Source organism: Carlito syrichta, unplaced genomic scaffold (assembly GCF_000164805.1).
Source record: "Carlito syrichta isolate Samal-C Ts95f unplaced genomic scaffold, Tarsius_syrichta-2.0.1 Scaffold46812, whole genome shotgun sequence".
Classification (NCBI taxonomy): domain Eukaryota; kingdom Metazoa; phylum Chordata; class Mammalia; order Primates; family Tarsiidae; genus Carlito; species Carlito syrichta.
The window spans coordinates 23,411-43,976 of record NW_006990908.1 but is presented as its reverse complement, the minus strand read 5'-3'; the positions used below and the strand labels follow the sequence as shown (position 1 = coordinate 43,976).

At 37.1% G+C, this 20,566-nt stretch overlaps 1 protein-coding gene across 1 annotated transcript; it reads right to left on the bottom strand.

Annotated features, from left to right (window-relative positions):
* Nucleotides 1–3,993: 3,993 nt before the first annotated feature.
* Nucleotides 3,994–20,451, bottom strand: EIF5A2 (eukaryotic translation initiation factor 5A2). The gene is made up of 4 exons (XM_008048408.2): nt 20,228–20,451; nt 19,573–19,677; nt 9,131–9,262; nt 3,994–8,561 (listed from the first exon to the last, which is right to left on the bottom strand). The coding sequence occupies exons 1-4, from the start codon at nt 20,390–20,392 to the stop codon at nt 8,502–8,504; spliced, it is 462 nt and encodes a 153-aa protein (XP_008046599.1). The 5' UTR covers nt 20,393–20,451; the 3' UTR covers nt 3,994–8,501.
* Between the last annotated feature and the right edge of the window lie 115 nt (nt 20,452–20,566).

Below are 20,566 nucleotides of genomic sequence, written 5' to 3'. Positions count from 1 at the left end.
GGCCGTGACCCCCCCCCCCCGTGGTGTGTGGCCCGCGTGCTTTGGGGAGCTGCGCGTCTCCCGGTGGCTCTTCTCGGAGTCCGGGCCTTTTGCCAGAGCGAGGAGGCCCCTGGTGCCCTCGGGACTCTTCCACCGCCCGGCGTGGGAGAACTGGGGCGCGGTCCCTCAGACGGCCGCCCTGGTCCTCCCCCTCGTTCCCCGGGCGTTGGCTCGTCGGGGTCCGACACAGCCTCTGATGCTGGACCCGGCCTCGCGCCTCCCCAGCCCGGTGTTGCCCGGCTGTCACTGTCAGGCCACCCGCCCTTTCGTTTGATTTCTGTGACCCTCCCCCGGGCCTATTTTGGGGGAGAACCTGGACGGCCTTGTCGCCCTCTTCCAGCCCTCTTCCACCACGCCCTGGCACTTCTTGTTTTCTGTGAATATGGCAGTGAACAGGCTCAGTTTTGAGCTGGCCCTGAGGAAATGGGTCAGGAGTTGTGTGGGCAAGAGGGAGGGATGCCAGCTGCTGGAAAACGGAGAATGAGATAATTTTTTCTTTTTAACATCTTTTTATACTAGTAATAAACGCAGTGGAAACCAGCAAAAACAAACAAAAAAACCCCAAACTCTCTCTCTCTCTCTCTCTCTCTCTCTCTCTCTCACACACACACACACACACACACACACACACACACACACACACCTCTTTTATTGTATCTGGATTTCCAGTCCGTTAACAAGCCAGATTATAGAGGAATTCACTCATGCTTGCTTCTAGGACTTGTATAGTTTTATTGTTTCCATTTAGATCTTTGCTACCCTTGGTGTTTACTCTTATATGTGTTGTATGGAATTCATCTTATTTAATTTTTTTCCAAGTTAATTTTTTTCTGATTGTCCCAACACAATTTAAGTCAATCTTGCCCAGTGACTTGCTACGCTGTCTTATCGATATTAAATTTCTCTCTGTGCTTGGTCTATTCTGGACTTCCTATTCTATTTCATTTGCCAGTACCTCACTGCCTTGATTAGAGGCTTTGTAGTATGCTTTACTTTCCAATACTGCTAGTCCCCACTCGCAGTTCTTTCTCTTCAGTATTTTCCTAGGGACCCTTGCATGCTTACACTTCCATATAAGCCTTATGAGCAATTTGTTTAACTCTATAAAAAAAACTTGTTGGTATTTTAATAGACTGCATTAAATTTATAAATTAGATAGAACTAACATCTTAATAATGCTGAGCTATCAACCAAGAATGCAGAATTTGCTCAGGTTGACTATGTGTCTTTCGGGATGTTTTATAGTTTTCTTTGTATAGGCTTTAAACATATCTTAAGTTTACACACTATATTTTTCTTGTTGCTATCGTAAAGAAGGTTCTCCTTTCATTATGTCTTTTAATTTGTTATTATTTGTGTGTATAAAGTTATTGATTTTTGCAAGCTAATTTTATATCCTGCTGTCTTGCTGGACAATTTTTTAGTCAGTTTTATTATTATCTGGGATTTTCTATGTATACAGATCTGAAAACAATATACATGTATATTTTACTTCAACGATTTCAATGTGTCTAATTGTTTTCTATTATCCAGTTGTACTGACTGATACTTTTAAAAAAATGTAATAGGGGTCAAGATAGTGGGCATTCTTGTCTAGTTCTTGACCTTAGTGAGAATACCTTTAGTGTTTCTCCACTAAGTAAAAGGCTAGCTTTTGGAATTTTATGCACACATGTATATATACACATGTACACAAACATATCTAATGTATAACAAGATAACATATATAAACACGAACATATTTATGTTATTTTTTAAAGATTTTTTTTGAGGATGGGTATTGTTTTACCTAAGGTTTTTTCCGGTATCTATGAAGAAAATAATGATTTTTCGCTTTAGACCTATTAATATAGTAAATACTATTAAAATATTTTCTAACATTTCTTATGATAGCAAATTATGCTAATAGATTTTCTAATATTGAACCATTCTTATATTTCTGACACAAATTCCATGTGGACATAGTATGTTATTTCCTCCATGTGGTATTTGAGTCTAAAAACAAATATCAAGATTAATATATTTCTTTTTGTTGTTATTTTATCAGGTTTAAGTATCAGTGTTATACTTCCTTCATAAAAATAATTTAGGAATTCTGATTATTTTCTATGTTCTAAAGCAATGTGTATAACATCGGGACCATCTGGTCTTGAAACATTTGGTAAAATTCTCCTGTGAAGTCATTTGGACCCACTTTTGTTTTATATTTGCTTGGTTTCTCCATGGAGCAGTTTCTCAATAACTTTCTCTAGTTCTTCTGTTAAAATTATTGTTTAAGTTTTCTGTCTTTACTGAGATCAATTTCAATACCATATTCTCCTAAAAAAAAATTTCATCTAGGTTGTCAAACTTATTTGCATAGAAGTTTATAGAGAGTTTCCTGTTCTATTTTTATTTCTTCTGCATTATTCTTCCTTGTCATTTCTCATTTTAAATTTCATTTATTTATTTTGAGTTGGGGTCTCACTGCCTCCCAGGTTGTAGTGCAAGTGGCATGATCACACCTCATCACAGCCTCGACCTCTTGGGCTCAGGCAATCCTCCTGACCCCAGCCTTCCAGTTAGCTGGGATTACAGGCATGCACCACCATGCCCAGCTAGTTTATTTTAATTTTTTGAAGAAAAGAGGTCTCACTATGTTGCCTAGGCTGGTCTCAAACTCCTGGCTCAACTAATTCTCTTGCTCTGGCTTCCAATGTGCTAGGATTACAGATGTGAGCCACTGTGCTCAGCCTTCATTTTTAAAATTTGTGGGTTTTTTATTTCCTTAAATAAAGTGGCTAATGATTGGTCTACTTAATTTTTAAAAAACAAGAATTTTAATCTTTTCTGCTTTTATCATTTCCTCCTTTGTGTTTTCTTTTGGTTTGTGTCCTGTTTGATTTAAAAATTTAATTCACTTATGTTCATTCTCCCACTTTTATTTATACAGATGTTAGGGCTATGAATTTTCCTCTGCTACTGCTTTACATGGACTCTGAGATGTAGTGTTTTCATTATCATCTTTCAGGAATTCTTTAATTTTTGCTTGTATTTCCCCTTTCATTGTACACGGGGGTCCTGGCAGGGCTCATAGTGAGGAGATGTGCTCTGAACACCCCAGGGCAGGGAAAAGGGACACAGGGGCATTCCAGAACCTCCCTCCCTCACCAAGGTGGAGCCTGGCCTTACCCAGCCAGTGTGGACCAGACGTGGGGGCAAGGACGGGAGGAAGGGCGAAGGGGTCGCCCCAGGGGTTATGATGCCACTCATGGCATCACGGAGAGCAGCCTCGCCAGCCGGTTCCAAGCACCTCGGCCCCTGGGAGGCTGTGGGTGAGGGGAGTACCACGAACCCCTCTGGCAGGAAAACTCTTGGGAGAGGATCAAGATGGGAGATGTTTTTACTTTCATACCTGCTGAATTTTGAAGCAAATGACTATTTTTACAGTTTAAGAACTATTAAACACTTACAAATTAAAACAAAATTGTACCTGAATCTTGGACCAAAATTAATAAATTAGCGTTCCCAGTCCATGGTGTTAGGGCACTGTGAGAACCTAGAATATAAAAACAATAAGAACAAAAGTTAGGCCAGGCTCTGTGGCTCAGCCTGTCATCCTAGCACTTTGGGAGGCCGAGGGGAGCAGATTGAGACCACAGGTTCAAGACCAGCCTGGGCAACTTGGCTAGCCCTGGTCTCCACAACAAATAACAAATGAGCCCGGCATGATATCGCAAGCCTCTAGTTCCAGCTACTTGGAAGGCTGAGGCAGGAGGATCACCTGAACCCAGCAAGTCGATGCTGGGGTGGTCATGAGCGTGCCAACAGCACTACAGCCTGGGCAACAGAGGGCGGCTCCAACTCAAAAACAAAAAAAGGAAAAGTTAGATTTCCTTTTAAAAGTTACACACTCATTAACTCATACAATTTTCTAGTATAATATTTTTAAAGAATGTATACATACACAAATAGTGCAAGCTGTTAACTTTTTTATTTGCCATAACTGACGAAGTTAACAAATATACTTTAATGTAACAAAAAGTTATAATTGATGTTTATTATCTGCATTTAAAGGGTTTTTTTTAGTACAGTACAGCCAAAGACTTAACATTTGCATTTTAACCATTTTTGAAACATAAAATGCACAATAATTCCCATACTACATATCTTAAAAACTTAAAGTTTTAGCTAAGACATTCGTGTTTCTGAAGGTAAAAGCAAGAGTTTTCCTGTATCCAAGACAAAATGTATTACTAATAAAGTGCCACTAGATTATACAATGTCGTTTCAACTATTTCCATTTTGGGGGAGGACAAAAGTACATAATTATAGAACTTGTAATTTGTATACTTTATGAAAAGCACAAGAGTGCCTATAGATACAGCCACATAAAGAGTTCATATCAAGAAAGACAACTACAATTTATGACAAACTGTTCAGTCGTTGCTGAAAATAGTTTAGTTTTGTTTTTAAAGTGCAGTTTTGAACTAAGATAAACAAGTCTACCAATAAATAGTTTTAGGGACTTCATATAAATAAAAGAATCTCGCTTTTTATTGTAAAATGGGTTTCTACCTGACCTAAGGAAGGGCATAACACTAGATGGCAAAATTTGGCAACAAGTCTTGTTCTGTCAGAGTGAAAGCCTGATATGCATTGCTACAAGATGCATCTTTCATAAAGAAAACGTCTTATGAGATGTATACGGCACTTTTCAGGCACTTGACCTCACTTGGTAGTTAAGTTGGCATTTGGCTGTTTATTTAATGGAAGAACACTAAATTATGTATTTGCTTCAAGCCATGTTCCCACAGAACATCTGTGTTCTACAATAAATCCAAATATTCCCTGCTAAAATCAAATAATGATGCCATATACCTAATTCAGAGGGAAAAAATTTAATAAAGAGACTGAATTTTCTCAATTTAAGATTTTCTACCATAAGTTTTAAAATCTTTGCTTGTCTGGATGCTAGCAGGAAAAGGGCTTGAAAACTATGAAATATTATGCCTAAATGACATTAGAAAATGGAAACTATTTCAGTACAATATACTGTTTATGGAAATAGGCTTATATTTTTGCTCTTATACTGCTTAAGGGCCACATCTTCTCATACTATATGTATTCCTAGTTTTTATTATAGGATTCAATATGTAAAAATTTGAATGTATTCAAAAGAGCATTATGTATTTCTGATGTTATCCCTAAATATGTTTGAAGAACCACTACTTCAATTTCTGACTCTAAAACTATCTTTGGGGTCCATACCAAAGGAATGCTTTCAGATATATCCTAAGGATAGGGTTCTAAGATGAGACTGCTAAATTCTATTCTAAAATGAAAGAATATGACAAGATTCCAGTACAGATGCTACTAATGTTTCCATATATATTTTTACTTCTTAGCATGTAGTTTAAATAAGTTTACATTAAGGATTTTTTATATGTATGTATTATAATATTACAATTTGGGAAAATTCTGCAATATACTTTCAGGCATTAGCTTTAAAATAATGGCATTTCAGCTCTTAGCACAAACAGCCCTGAGAACAATGCATTCAAAATACAGTTCAACTATAAATAATCTAATTGTAAAATCTTAAAATACAAAAACAAGTTCTGGAAAAGTTGCAAATTAAAACAAACAACAGTTACCATCATTTGAGGCACTACCGTACTACAGTACTTTTAAGAGCTGGAAGGACTTTGGGAAAATAAACATAAAAAACTGTAAGTGCATGAGCACATACCCACGTTGTGTTGTGATGGAAAATTGCCTTCAAATTTTACAGTCTAAACGTTTTATTGCAGCATCTTCCATTATTGGTATCATGCTCTGACGGCGGGAGAGTTTTGGTAATTAATATAAAGCATCAGTACAGAGGCATGTAACATTAAAGGAAACAGAGTCAAGAACTTGGTTTCAACAGTTTCTTACGAGTGATGGACAGCCCTTGGAGGGAAGCATGAAAGAAACATACATTATGTTTATGATGGAAATGCTAAGTCAAAGTAGCAATGATATGATCTATGTCAGAGAGTATACAACTTTGTAGCAGATAAGGTATAACAAAGTCTTCACAATAGAAATAAAATACATTGTTCTAAAAAAATATTCAAACTATTAATATAAATTGGTGAAATGTATACAGACAAAAATGGTTTATCATTATATAATCTATCAGCATGACAGTCCACATTCTATACATGGCAACTCTGTGATATTTCACATTTGCTACAAAAAAGTACAACAAATAGTAGGAATCAACTTTTTAACATTTCTCTGATGTCTACAAAGAATGAAGTCACTTCTATGTTAAAAAATACATGTTATCTGCTTCCTTTTAATGTAATTTATAAAGCTTCAGTAAATGAAATATTTTGTTCTAGAGAAACATCTATTGACTTATGTGAAAATAAACAGTCCCCTATCTTTAAAATTTATACTTAGACGTCAGAAGAGTATTTACACTTCATATAGTACTTAAAAGATTTATGCATAAATAGCTTTCATCATTTAAGGTGTGAAGATAGAGATGCATTATTATAATTTGTATCCCCTTATGTCACAATTAGAAATATATTTATATGAAGTTTGACAAGTTGGGAAGACCAAGAGCATGCTATTCAGAGTTAATACTAAATCAGAACACTACTATGGCTAACAGGGGCCATATGAATGGCCAGCAAGCAGCACAGATTAATAAATTTCTGGAATTCCTGTGGGTAACAATGACAACCAGCGGCAAGTAAGATACGTGTTTACAGAGCTAGAATAGTATGGAGCAGATACTTAACAGAAAACTGGAAAGAATTTAGCCTAATTCCTAATTGTGCTTTACATGGGCAAAAGCTAGAATGTTATACTAAAACAATTCTTGTGCTTTAGAAATTTCCTCTTTGCACTTCTCTTAAAGTATGTTGCTTCTTCTTCCAATGGGTTTACTGAGGCCAAGAGAAGATTGATGTGTGTACAAATTAAGCAACTAAAACTTGGGATCTTTTGTTCCTAATGCTACCTCCAGTCACTGCTTAGATCAGTTACAATCATCATATATATTTTCCTCATCATACAGATAACAGGAACAAAGACCATTCAGAGATCAAGGCATGATGGGAGAAATCTAAAAACAAGACTTAGAGAATCAAGGTATTATTGAGATAGTGATTTTGTTCTAAGTTTCACTCCAATACCTCATATAAAGATTATTATTGAGCCAAAGTTAGTCACAAACCCTGTAACAATGTCTAAAATTCTGGAAATAATACACATATGACTCAAAAAATTAAGTAGTAATACAGTGGTATCACTTAAAATAATTTTTAAATAATTTAGTTTAGAGAATTCTTTCCTAGTTATATCTCATACAATAACTGAATTGTCATATGACAACCAGAAAAAAAATACTTAAAATAAGTTAAATAATATTCATATAAAGTAACACTTCTTCCATGAGTCACTTTCACTTCACTTTAGAAAAAAATGAACATACATTTAGCAAAAAGTCCAAATCAATTTGAAGAATTATCAGTTTTTGTCTAAAGAAGATTTTAATGTCAAAATAATCTACTGAGAAATGATTAAGAAGGAGGGTTTACTGCCAAAATGTATTCAACATGGTTGGGGGGGGAAAAAAAGCACTGCGTAGTATCCTGTAAAGGATACTAAGGGAGGTGAGAGGAGCAAAAGTTAGAAACAAAAGCACAGCTTAGAGTCACTGTTGTTATGCTGACTACCAAGGCCTCAAATAAAAACCTGCAACTTTAGTCAATCCCCTCTGCCACTGTCTCTGTGCCTTGTTTGCAATCCAACTTGCTCATTTTTCACCCAACGGTTCAATACCCCTCTGCCCACCACAAAAAGGTACTAAAATCACCATGTAAGATTACATTGCCAACAATCTGGCAAAAAAGCAGAACGACCAGAAAAAAGCAGAACGCGTTTGCACACGGCCACCAAGATAACTGACACTTTCTGATAACACGATTTTTGTTTAAGGATCTGTATTTGCCACACACAGGGCGATATTGTAACAATTCTAATCCATAATCTATATATTCTATATTAAACCTGAAATTAACCCAGAGCAACTCAACTTGAATATGGTACTTCAATACCACTTTATGCTACATTGTTTGACTTTAAACCCTGGTTTATCATTTAACTAAGATTCAGGAATGATTTGCTCTGACAAATCACATCTGCTGAAGCTATCTTGTCTGTTTCTTAGACTCACATACTGAAAATCAGAGGAACGTTACAGGAAAAACATTTACAAAATAAAAAAAAAGCTATATACTTTAATAATTTTAAAAATTACCCATTGCCTACAAAACTAACCCAGCACAATTTTTTTCAAACAATTAAAAAAGAAAATGAGGTTGCTTATGAAGGCTATAGCTTTGGTGATAACTTGGAACCGACTTTAGGTCTGCAGTTGGCCCAGACCTCAACAGTTTGCTCATGCTTGGTGTTCCCATTTATTTGCATGGTTTTATGGCTACGGCATATTCTTCACTCATGGCACACATGACAGACACCTAGAAAGAAAAAAATGCAGGCAAAAGGTTATTCAGCAGGCAATACATATAGAAGATACATTTAGTTCATCATATATTATATATTTGTGGATATTTTGTACATATTAACTTTGGAAAGGGGTATTCCACAACAAACTTCTTTGTAGTTTTCTAAAGTAGAATTTCTCAAAGTAGGACAAATTCCAGGGACAAAGAGAAAAAAACTATAAATGTTTTAACACCTACTAGATGTTACATTTCTAAGAGTTGTAACCATGATGGAGTAAATCTTTTCTACTCTTTATTTAACACTCTGTTAGCATCCTTTTTCATCCTTAAGAATCGCTCAGATGCAAAGTTTCAAAACAAATTTGGGTTGAGAGTGTTTATGTAGCAAAAAATGAACTCTGATGCTTTCTTTGGTAACGTGTCTCTAAGGGTATTATGGAAAAACTACCCTACAGAGATCATTTTCAACATTTAAACAGTATTTTTAAAAAACACTCCATTTATAGTATTTATGCTAAGCAGTTGATGCCAAAGTTTTTATAAAATGGCTTTAAAAAAACAAGCTTTCCCTACATTTTTACCTGTACATCTTCACCTGCATTGTATTTTCCTTCTATCTCTTTGCCTAGTTCACCTTCTGGGAGTTTGAGATCCTCACGAACTTCACCAGTTTCTGTTAGCAGGGAAAGGTAACCATCCTGAATGCATATCAGCTATTAGAAAGAAGGACAAAATTATGGACTTTGCAGTAACTTGGATAGATTTGGAGTCTATCATACTCAGCGATCTATCACAGAAACGAAGGACGGAGTACCACATGTTCTCACTCATAAGTGGACCCTGAACACCTATCATAATACTACAAAAAATGGATTAGCAGTAGCAGGACACTGCTGAGGGGGAGAGGGGGCACACATAACATCAATAAGGGTGCCTGATCCTAATCCAGGTGAAGTGAGGTCCAATGGGAGGCCCAAAACTTCACCTGTACTTAAATCATTTATGTATGCAATCTTGATTTTTACCCCACAACTATAAAATAAAATTAATTTAATTTAAAAATCAATAAAATTTAAAGAAGAAATTATATAATTGGCACTGATTAGATTAAGTCCACTCCTTTGAAGTGTTACATAGATAAACTGCAATCCACATTAATCTGTACAAGTACACAGTAATACATTAATATTCTTGGTATCTAAAAATGCTAATAAAAGTACAAGATATATCCAGAATGGAAGTGTAAGTTCACTCTTTACAGTACTCCCTTTCCCACCAATCGCTGCATTATTAAAGAATTTAGGCTTCTTTTATTTATTTATTTATTTATTTTTGAGTTGGAGTCTCACTGTCACCCAGACTGGAGTGCAGTGGCCGCTCCCGGCCACCACAGCCTCGACCTGCTGGGCTCCAGCGATCCTTCTGCCTCAGCCTTCCACGTAGCTGGAAATACAGGCGTGCGCTACCACACCCGGTTCATTTTTTGATTTATTGTAGAGATGAGGTCTCACTTGCCCAGGCGGGTCTCGAACCCGTGGGCTCAGGCAATCCACTCACCTCAGCCTCCCAAAGGCGTGGGATTACAGGCTGAGCCACTGAGCCCGGCTAGGCTTCTTTATAGTACATTCTGAAGCATTACCATTTATGAATACAATATAAATATAGTTGTTTTTAAAAAATAGAATATTATAACTATTTTTCAGCATGCTGCTTTGACTTAATAATATGTCTTAGTAATCTTTCCAAATCAGAAAATATGGACCTACCTAGTCTATTTAACCACTACACAACTGCATGGATGTATTTTTTTTAATTGTATGGACATATTATAACTAATTTCACTATTTTCCCATTAATAGGCACAAAAGTTATTTTCAATTTTTCATATTATGAACAATGCATTTTGTAATTTGAGCAAAATTAAATTTTTGGCTTCCAGTGACTGCTAATAACAGCAGATTTAAAAACAAACCCTAGCTTATTTATTGATGACATTAATGAAAGAATCCAGTTATTAATACAACCTGCAAGAAAGCACAGTTTTGCTATCACTGCGTTTCTTTCACTACAGGAATAAGGAAACAGCCAGACCCCACTCTTCTCTGTCAAGCATGTCCACCATCAGTGTGCCTGGAACTACCAAAGGCCATCATCCAGAATGCCAGCTGCTAACGGATGCAAAAGGAGCCACAGAAACCTTCAGCCACTATGCATGTGGTCGAGAGAGCTGTATTCCAGAAACGCCATCTGTCATATCTGACCATGACATTTCAAAGAAACTCCACCTATTAAAGGAAATTTGGGTTTTTGTGTATGCTAAAGTCTCAAAAACAGAAAAACAATCCTACAAAGCATCAACAAAGACTTAATTAACCTCTCAGTCACACAAACGTTTGTGAGGTATTGGTAGAGGAGTGGGAACAAGGAAGCTGAGGTAGAAGTGTGATATTTTTAAATTATTCATGAAAAGCTATTTTTTAAAAGAGGGTCTTCCTATGTTGCTCAAGCTAGGTTCTAACTCCTGGGGCCAAGCAGTCCTTCTGCCTCAGCCTCCTGAGTAGCTAGGACTATAGGCACATACCACCACACCCAGCTTGAAGTACACTTTTAAAACAATGAATCACATGCTTACAAGGCACATCTTTCGTATTTCTGCTCTCGTAGCAATTCCCTAAAGTGAATCTCTATTTCAAGAGTCAAAGGTTCCTATTGTCACTGGTGACTGAAACACACAAGTCAAATAATAATATTGATATTTTGAAAAAATACTTATGCAATAGTGGTATTTTATAAGAGTTAAGAAACAAAATAAATCATAGAATGAAATAACACAAAGCATTTCAAAAGTAAAAATGTCTAAACATAAATCATTTTGTAAAACAATGCATTTATAAACATCAAACAGCATATTAAAATAAATTACTACATGAAATAAAATTAAAGTTTTCAAAAATAAAGCTATAAGAAAAGTAAAATTAAATAATGAGAATGAATTATTTAATCTTTTAAATTAAGTTATTTATTTATAAATCAAATTCTATATCCTTTATTGAGGCTCACCCATGGTTAACATTTAATCACACGTGCACTCTTTTATACATGCAGTATGTAAGATGCATATCGTATACATTATTTTTACTGAACAATTTGAGAGTAAGTTTCAAAGACCATAACTTTTCAGCAATAAATACCTCAGTGTGTTTTTTCCAAAAGCAAGGACCTATTTTTTTTTTTTTTTTGAGTTGGAGTCTCACTCTGTCGCCCAGACTGGAGTGCAGTGGCTGCTCCCGGCCACTGCAGCCTCGACCTGCTGGGCTCTGGCGATCCTTCCACCTCAGCCTTCCAAGTAGCAGGAATGACAGGCACGCGCTACCACACCCGGCTAATTTTTGATTTATTTAGAGATGAGGTCTCGCCAAGTTGCCCAAGCAGGTCTCGAACCCGCGGGCTCAGGCAATCCACTCACCTTGGCCTCCCAAAGCACTAGGATTACAGGCTGAGCTCACCTTGGCCTCCCAAAGCACTGGGATTACATGCTGAGCCACCGAGCCTGGCCAAGGACCTATTCTTATCTAACCAGTTTATTTTTCAAAATCAGAAAGTATAATATTGATAATGTATTACTCAATATGTAGTCCATATTTATATTTGCCAACCGTCCTGATATTGTCCTTGATAGCGACTTATCTCCCCAACTCCAGGGTCATACCTTGTGTTTATTTGGCCATCATGTCGGTTTAGTCTTTTTAAATTTGAACAGTTCCCTGACTTTTGTCTTTCATAACACTGACCTGTTTGAAGAATATAGGTTCACTATTTTAGAGAATGTTCCTCAGTGTGAATTTGTCTCATTGTCGTCTCTGGATTCAGGAAGTGCACTTTTGTAAACTATATAAACAATGTGCCCTCAGAGTATCATATCAGGAAGCAAATGATGTCAATCTGTCCCATTACTAGTGACTTAACTTTTATCATTTGGCTTGGGTGGTATCTGTTAGATTTTTCCACTCTGAAGTTTGTTCGTTTTGCAATCTGCTATCTTAAAAAACACAAAAAGTCAATGTTATTGTCAAGTCTCAAGCACATTTTTGTGTAATTTTTTTCATCTTCTCTCAAGGCCCTTTAGGATTCTACAGAGTTGGAAGGTAGGTATGGTAAGGAGACTGTTAAAAGTGGGTTTTAAATATTTCCTTCTGATCTGTTACCTCTGAACAAACTTATTTGATAACTTTTAGATATTTTTGAACTTTTTTTTTTTGGTAGAGAGAGAAATCATTGTTTCTAGCAAGCAGGGCAGCAGAGGTCAGGGTCAGAAAACTTTAGAGGTAATAGACATGCAGTGGCATACCAAGCTCCAGACCAATATATGAGATTATACTGGCATCAGAATGTGGCATGTTTCATTTACTACTAAAATAATCTAGGGCTCCTAGGAAAAATGGAAAATTCCAGGTCCAGAGCAGGAAGTGTACAAGACAACCTGGAGCAAGCTGTTATACTAGAAAGCAAAGAGCTATCAAAGACTGCTAGAAGGCTCACGTCAAAAGGACTCAGGAATTAACTGAATAAGCTTCCACTGTCCAAAGACAGAATAAGTTGAGAATCATAAGGATAATAACTACAATGGATCGAAACACAAATATGTTTAAATGGTTGAGTTCGTGATGAAAAAACTCTATTGGCCATCTTCAGTGTGTGCTAGGAACCAACTCATTCTAAGACCAATAATTAGAGGGAAAGAATAAAACACACACACATACACTCACACAGTATATACATTGTATCTTAAGCTAAATTTTAAAAAAACTGATGAAGAGAAGTTTATTTTTATAGTAGTCTGGCTTAGAAAAAATAATAAAGTCTCCCTCTAGTAAATTAATGGACTGAAGCAACAATCACATATCTGATAGAGTAACAAAAAGAGAAACAGACTTATTTCCCTAATGGTTGTTTAGAACATCATCTATGCTATACAGTCTTGTCAACAAAAGAAAGAAGAAAATAAGACTCTCAAGTGAATCTGACCAAACTTCTACATCTTTTTATCAAGTTTCAGGAAATAAGGGACAGAAGAACATGCTAAAAAGAAAAAGGAAAAAAAAAAAGAAAAGCAAATGCAATTAGCAAAATCCAAACGGTAGAAAAGTCTACAGAAAAAATGGCCCAGTCTCTTCATCAAAAAGAGAGAGAGAAGATTTATCACCTATTAGTACTCATTAAAGATGAGTGATAGGTACACAGAATTCATTATAACTGTACTTTGAAAATTTACATGATAAAAAGTAAAGCAGAAAAATGCCATAGCATATTAGAATTCTAGAAAGAGCACTGTAACCACTAAATGCTGGGAAGCACAGTTCAAGAGGGGGACTCAAAAAACCCCCAGAATTATTTTTTAAAGGGACGGCCCCTCACAGTACAGGCTCCCTCCACTTGATAAGTGTTCTAGGAACCCACTGGCATCAGTGAGCCAGTTGGTGTTATACTGAAAGGCTGCATTCAGCTTCAGTTAATTTTTTTCAGAGATTCTTTCAATGTGTCTGCCCATTTTATGATGAGTGATTTATGAGTGCACTTGTCCTCACCACGCTGAACATCCAGCAGTTTTTGACCAAAAACGGCATAACCCCTGTACCCCACCCTCCCCGTTAATTTTTTTTTTGTTTACCCGAATGAAAACAGTCCTGAAAAAAGGGAACCCATTTTGCTGATGTGGAAGAACTGAAACAAAAAACTGACAAGTTAAAAAACTGTTTTGAGCAGTGGAAAATGTGTCATGATTAGGTGTACTGCATCAAACAGAGAGTACTTTGAAGGTGACTGAAGTTTAAGAGTATAAGAATACACATTTTTTTATAAATAAATTCTGGTTTTTTGGGTTCCCCCTTGTATGCCAAGGAAGCAAAGCATGTTAAAAGGAAGAATGTAGGGGGAGTTAGTGATTACTAACTTCATCATTACTGTCCATGATGAAAAAGAAAGAACACTAAAAGGAGGAATTACAGGAAAAGTTTTTTTGCCTGCATTTATACTACCGTTATACAACAGAAGGCTGGAGAAGATATATCATCACTACGAGCGCTCTCTTAGTTCTAATTTCTGAATTTAATTGTTTCTCAATCTATATCAAAACAACCGGATTTAAGCAATACCTATTCCTTTCTACCTCTTCCTTCTTTCCCCCCAGCACTCTTGAGCTACTCCTTAGTGTTGCTGGTCCCCCGTAGACACTGAATGCTTGATCATTATTATGATACAACCTAAGCAAGTAACACTGCCATCCCCTGGGGTTACCTGACCCATCAAGGAATGAACTTGGGAATGCACAGCAGACCTCCGTCATTAAGTAGCATAGATGAGATCAATGAATAGCTCTTAAAGGCACAAACAAGTTGCATGCCAAGTGGTTCAGACTCAGAAAACGTCTTTTCTGAACACACTGACACATCTCTCTCAACTCACACCAATGGCTTGATGGGGAGTTCCCAATGACCCACTGAGAAAGATACAATTCAGAATGGTTTCTAGACAGCTATGCATTACATGATGACACTACTCAGAGGTGGGCCTGAACGACAGTGGGGCTGGGAAGAACTTCAAGCATTATACCTGAAAAAAAGAGAGAACTGGAGGTGTGATTTAGACTGGCTATGGGCAATGGCTAAGAATTTGGCTGGAAGGTTAAGGACACTGAAGGAACAAGATAGGAAAAATGCTGACAGCAAGGTCCGGGAAAGTGGTATGTAGACAGGCTTCTCCAAATAATTAGAGAATGTGCCCATATGAATGCTCATGAAAGGGCATCTGCTACAGACAGACTCTAAAGTATTAGATGGACAAGGTGATTCTCTCTGTGAATGTCACTCAGCTTCTTTTTGTGGCCTCCCAGTCCTTGCTCAATGGGCTCAAGGACACATACCTTTATCTCACCAAGGTTAATCTCACTACGGCCACCACTGAGAACCTGAGAATCTGGGATATGGCATCATTCCCCAGGAGAACAGTTAGCCACCTAACTGATAATTCCCCTTCCGTTATGGAACCAGGCAGCAATTTTTCCTTATCACAATAGATTCTTGTTTTTGTTTTTTGAGTTGGAGTCTCACTCTGTCTCCCAGACTGGAGTTCAGTGGCTGCTCTCGGCCACCGCAGCCTCGACCTGCTGGGCTCTGGCGATCCTTCCGACTCAGCCTTCCAAGTAGCTGGAACTACAGGCGTGGGCTACCATGCCCGGTAATTTTTTTTTTTTTTATTGTAGAGATGAGGACTCACCAAGTTGCCCAGGCAGGTTTCGAACCCGCAGGCTCAGGCAATTCACTCACCTCAGCCTCCCAAAGCACGGGATTACAGGCTGAGCCACCAAGCCTGGCTCGCAATAGATTCTTACTCTACATATGAATTCACCTTTCCTGCCAGCAGTGCTTCTGTAAATCTAAAATACCATTTAGATTTACAGAATGTCTCATTCTTGTCATAGTATCACACAGCATCACTTCTGACTAAAAACCTAAATTTGCAGGCAAAATAATGAGACAATGGACGTCCAGAGAATTCACTGGTTCATGTATTCCTTCATTCCAAAACAGCTTACCTGTGTGAACTGGCCTTTTGAAGATTCATTTATGGCTCCTGCTAGGTGACACTTTGTTGGACTGGGGTAATGTTTTTCAGGTTAAAATATATTTCAACATATAGTGCTATTTTCCCCATAGGAAGAATACGCAGGTCTAGGAACCAAAGACAGTGGCTCTTCTCACTACGTATTAATTTTTTAATTAATAGCAGGAACTACAGGCACACGCTACCACGTCTGGCTAATTTTTTATTTATTGTAGAGATGAGGTCCCGCCAAGTTGCCTGAGCGGGTCTCAAACCTGCAGGCTCAGACAATCCACTCGCCTCGGTCTCCCAAAGCGCTGGGATTACAAGCTGAGCCACCAAGCCCAGCCGGTTTTTTTATTCCCAAAGAAAGTCTGCTTCCATCGAAGAACACAGGGATTCCACAGAACAGATAAAATTCATGAAAACACTTTTAGATCAAGAAATTCACAGCCATCATTTTCTTTGTCATTGGTTTCTTTTTAATTTTAAGTGCAATAATAAAATTCTACTCACATACCTCAACATCCAAAATAAATACTGCCTATTTGAAGAATATATTAGAACTTCATAGTCATAGCTTTGACAATTCACCAATAATCCAAACGTCCACAATATATACTTTACTTGCCTTGTAGTAATTAGTTTTCCTTCTGGAAAATGGTCTTCAAATGACATAAAGCTTTAGTGAATGCAGAAAGGCATTTAAATTGTGGCAAGGTGCACAGCACCACAGAACCTTCTAAAGAATTATCGTTCAAGAAAGTACTAGAGTCTGAACAAGCATTTCTATATTGTCAAACTTGGAGATTCCTAAAGATGTCTGGATGTATTTGTATTTTACACTGTTACTTAGCCCCAGACAACTCTAACTACTTTTGGGAGAAGTAATGAAAATTAGCAATTCTAATCCAAGCTATTTTTGGAATAGAAGAGTCAGGAGACAATTCTTCTTTCATCCTGAAATTATTTTAAAACACATAAAATTAAAATTGTAAATATTAATATGTTTCTATTCCTAAACAAAGATTTAGTTTTTAATTATTATAATGAACATTTCACTTTGACAGCCAAGCTGGCACTCAAAATACTGAATTCAGCAAATGGAAAGGACTACACATAGCCAAGTAAAAAGAAAAGTAGTAATTTTAATCAAGGCACTTAAATAGGTGAGTGGAGCCCACCACTGCACAACATATATAAATGGAAAGGCTCATAGAACTAATTTTTTTAAGTGAATGGAAATACATATTCTATGTTGACTTGATAATGAAGAGGATCTGAACAATGAGCACTTACTACGCCAGGCATTGTTCTAAGTATTAACTAATTAAGCCTCAAAATGATCCCATGAGGAGTTTATTATTCATACCTCTGTTTTATAAATAAACAAAGAGAGAGGCAAGAGAAGTTAGGTAACTTGTCAGCTGAGGTCATATAGCTAGAAAGTGCCAAACGAGGACTCAGAACCCGGTCTGTGTGGCCTGAATTAGCCTCTCATCCACTGTACAGTGTAGACTGCAAACCAAGGGCTGAGACTAGGATGAAGTAAGTGAGACATTATCTTGAGTGTAAAATAGAAGAAGGCACCAAAAATCCCTCAGTGATCAGATATTTTGACACAATATATTTAAAAATTACAACTAAAATTCTACAATAAACAAAATATCAGCTTTTTAAATAAAGACAGTATAAGCATTAGCAATTTTTTCCTTGTGCCTTAGGCTCCTATATACATATGGCTTGGCATTGTTATATGTCCCATTTTTATTTGAAATTTTGTGCCTAAGGTAAGGGTCTCCACACCTCACTCACTTCACTCTAGCCTGGTCCCTACTACATCCCCAAATAAAGCCCAAATCAAATTTTTCCTTTAAGTTAATTTTATCAGAGTAGCAACTATCTGAACTGCCAATACTATATTTCTGAAATATTTAACGGGCAAAAGCCTTCTATATTGGGTGAATATTACTGAATATAATGAGTATCAACTAACCAAAGCATTCATATTTAGAGAGAAAAGAAAAATTCATTTTTGGCAAAAGAAAATTCTCAGCTTTAGTCAGCTGCACTATCCTTACCACACTGAATCATAATGTATGCGTTTAACAAATGTTTATTGATATATACCATGTCTAAATTCAGTGCTCCAACAATAATGAAATGATAAAGTGGAATTTTTACAAAGGAAAATGGGGAGCAGAACATAACTACTTTTGGGTATGTATCTACGTATGTGGTAATTAAGGGGATACATTTTCTCATTTAATCCTCACATCATCCCTGTTTTGTAAATGGTAAGGCAGACTCAGAGAGGCTGGATAACTAGTCCAAGATCATCTAGTTAGAAAGTAAAAGAACTATATCCAGATCTATCAGACTAAAAGAACCACTTGCTGCTGTAGTAAGACAATTCAAATTTCTACAAAGACTCCAAACCAACCTAGAAAACATTTATGGTAAGAAAGTGAGAAAATAATAATGTTACTGGATTAAAACTCTTAAAATATGTCTGCATGTGGACAAACAGTAAAAGAAAATCACTGAGTAATTGCAATTTATAGTAACAGTTCAAAATTGTATATAATGCAGTAAGAAAAATAGAAAAAATTAGTTTCAATTGAATAAACAAATGTAAATGTCAATTTTGAATTTTTCACCATGTAAAATGAGCAGAAATGAGTGTGATATATGGTATGTTTGATACCGAAATTTAAGACTTTCAAGAAATGCTTTACTTTTTATTAATCTGAGCTTCTACAACCCAGGAAGCCAATTGTTTGGTTATCTTCAATACTCCACAAAAATGCTATCATTAAACATGACCTATGCAAATGTATAATTGAAACTAAAACTTGAAGTTTATACATTACAATTTAACAAAAGGCCACAGAAAGGTCATCGGATATAAACAATTACATAATTTTTGTATTTTCTTCATCATATTCAGTGACCATGTACTTTATCCTTTATATTTATGGCTTTCAACTCATTTCCTTAGTAAAGAATATCAAGTTCTGATTCACATCCATTAATACAAAAACTTGGTTGGTAGGAACATGAATTCCAGTGGTTTCTTGAAAGTCTTGGGTCTAATAGTGAAAAGAAACAAAACATCCAAGGAAACAAAAATTTGAAATACTTTATAACAGAAAAGTAATCTTACTAAACATTGAACTTAGTCACAATCTGCAGTCAGGTCGTCTGAGGAACGCTCTAAAATGCAAGAATGTAAAAAAATAGCAAGCTACCAATAATCCTATTTACAGGTCCATTTCTCTAGTTTTCTAAGATAGGCGTTGCCTAATAATTGGCTAGAAAACCTTACAAAACAATTCTTGGGTTTGTCAAATGACAACCAATAGTACAAAGTATTTGCACCTTTAAGAAACAACCCAGCATACTACAGGAAATTAGCACTTACTTGATAATCATTTCTCTTAATATTTGGAACATCCATGTTGTGAGTAGAAGGGCAAATATCTTCGTATTTTTTGCCCGTGAAAATATCAATTCCAACAAGGTGAACCTAAGGGAGAAAGAGAACAGGAGGCCTGTTTATCTCCACCAACTATATCATTCATTACACACACAAGAGTACAATACCAACGCTAATGATGACAGATTCTTTCTCCTCCTTCCAAGGTCATCTAATTTTACTTTCCTAAAAAAAAATGTGGTTACAGAATTAAAATGCAGTGAGTGAACAAAACACCATCATGATATGTCAAGACCCAAAATAATATACAGTCCAGTAACTCAATTACGAGTGTTATAAGAGTGCATAAGGAAAATAAAGTTAGGTGTCTTCGAATTGTTAGGTCAGGTTTTCTCTTCTGTCAACTGAATAGCTCTTCTACGTCGCTAGATTGAGGAAAGCCTCAGTTCCCAGTTAACGAAATACTACAAGGTCCCAAGAAGGAAATTCAAAGTGATAGGGAACCACCCAGTGATTGTGGGAAGAAAGAAAAACTGCCCATCACAAAATTTTAAGTATCCACAGCTCAAGGAACACAGTCAGTCAAAACCCCGATGCGACGCTGACGCCGATGCCGAAGACCGCCCGGGAGGGCACTCACCTTGGCATGGCCGTGCTTCCCAGTTTTGGACGTGGACATCTCCACTATTTTGCACGGCCGTCCTTTGAGCACCACGAATCCGTTTTTGCGCAGCGCCGAACACTGCATGGGGTAGGTGCTGGAAGCCCCTGCATCGCCCGTGGTGAAGTCGACTTCGTCCGCCATGGCGGGCCGGGGGCGCGATTTCTCCGTGGGAGCTGCGCAAAAAGTTTGGCGTTGGCTCTTCCGCGACAGGCACGCAGGCAGCACAGCCCTGGCTCCGGACAGGCTGCGGGCCAAGCTTCAAAGGCCTGCAGCCTCGCACGCCTAGCACCCCCGAGACGGCCGGCACGCTCGGAC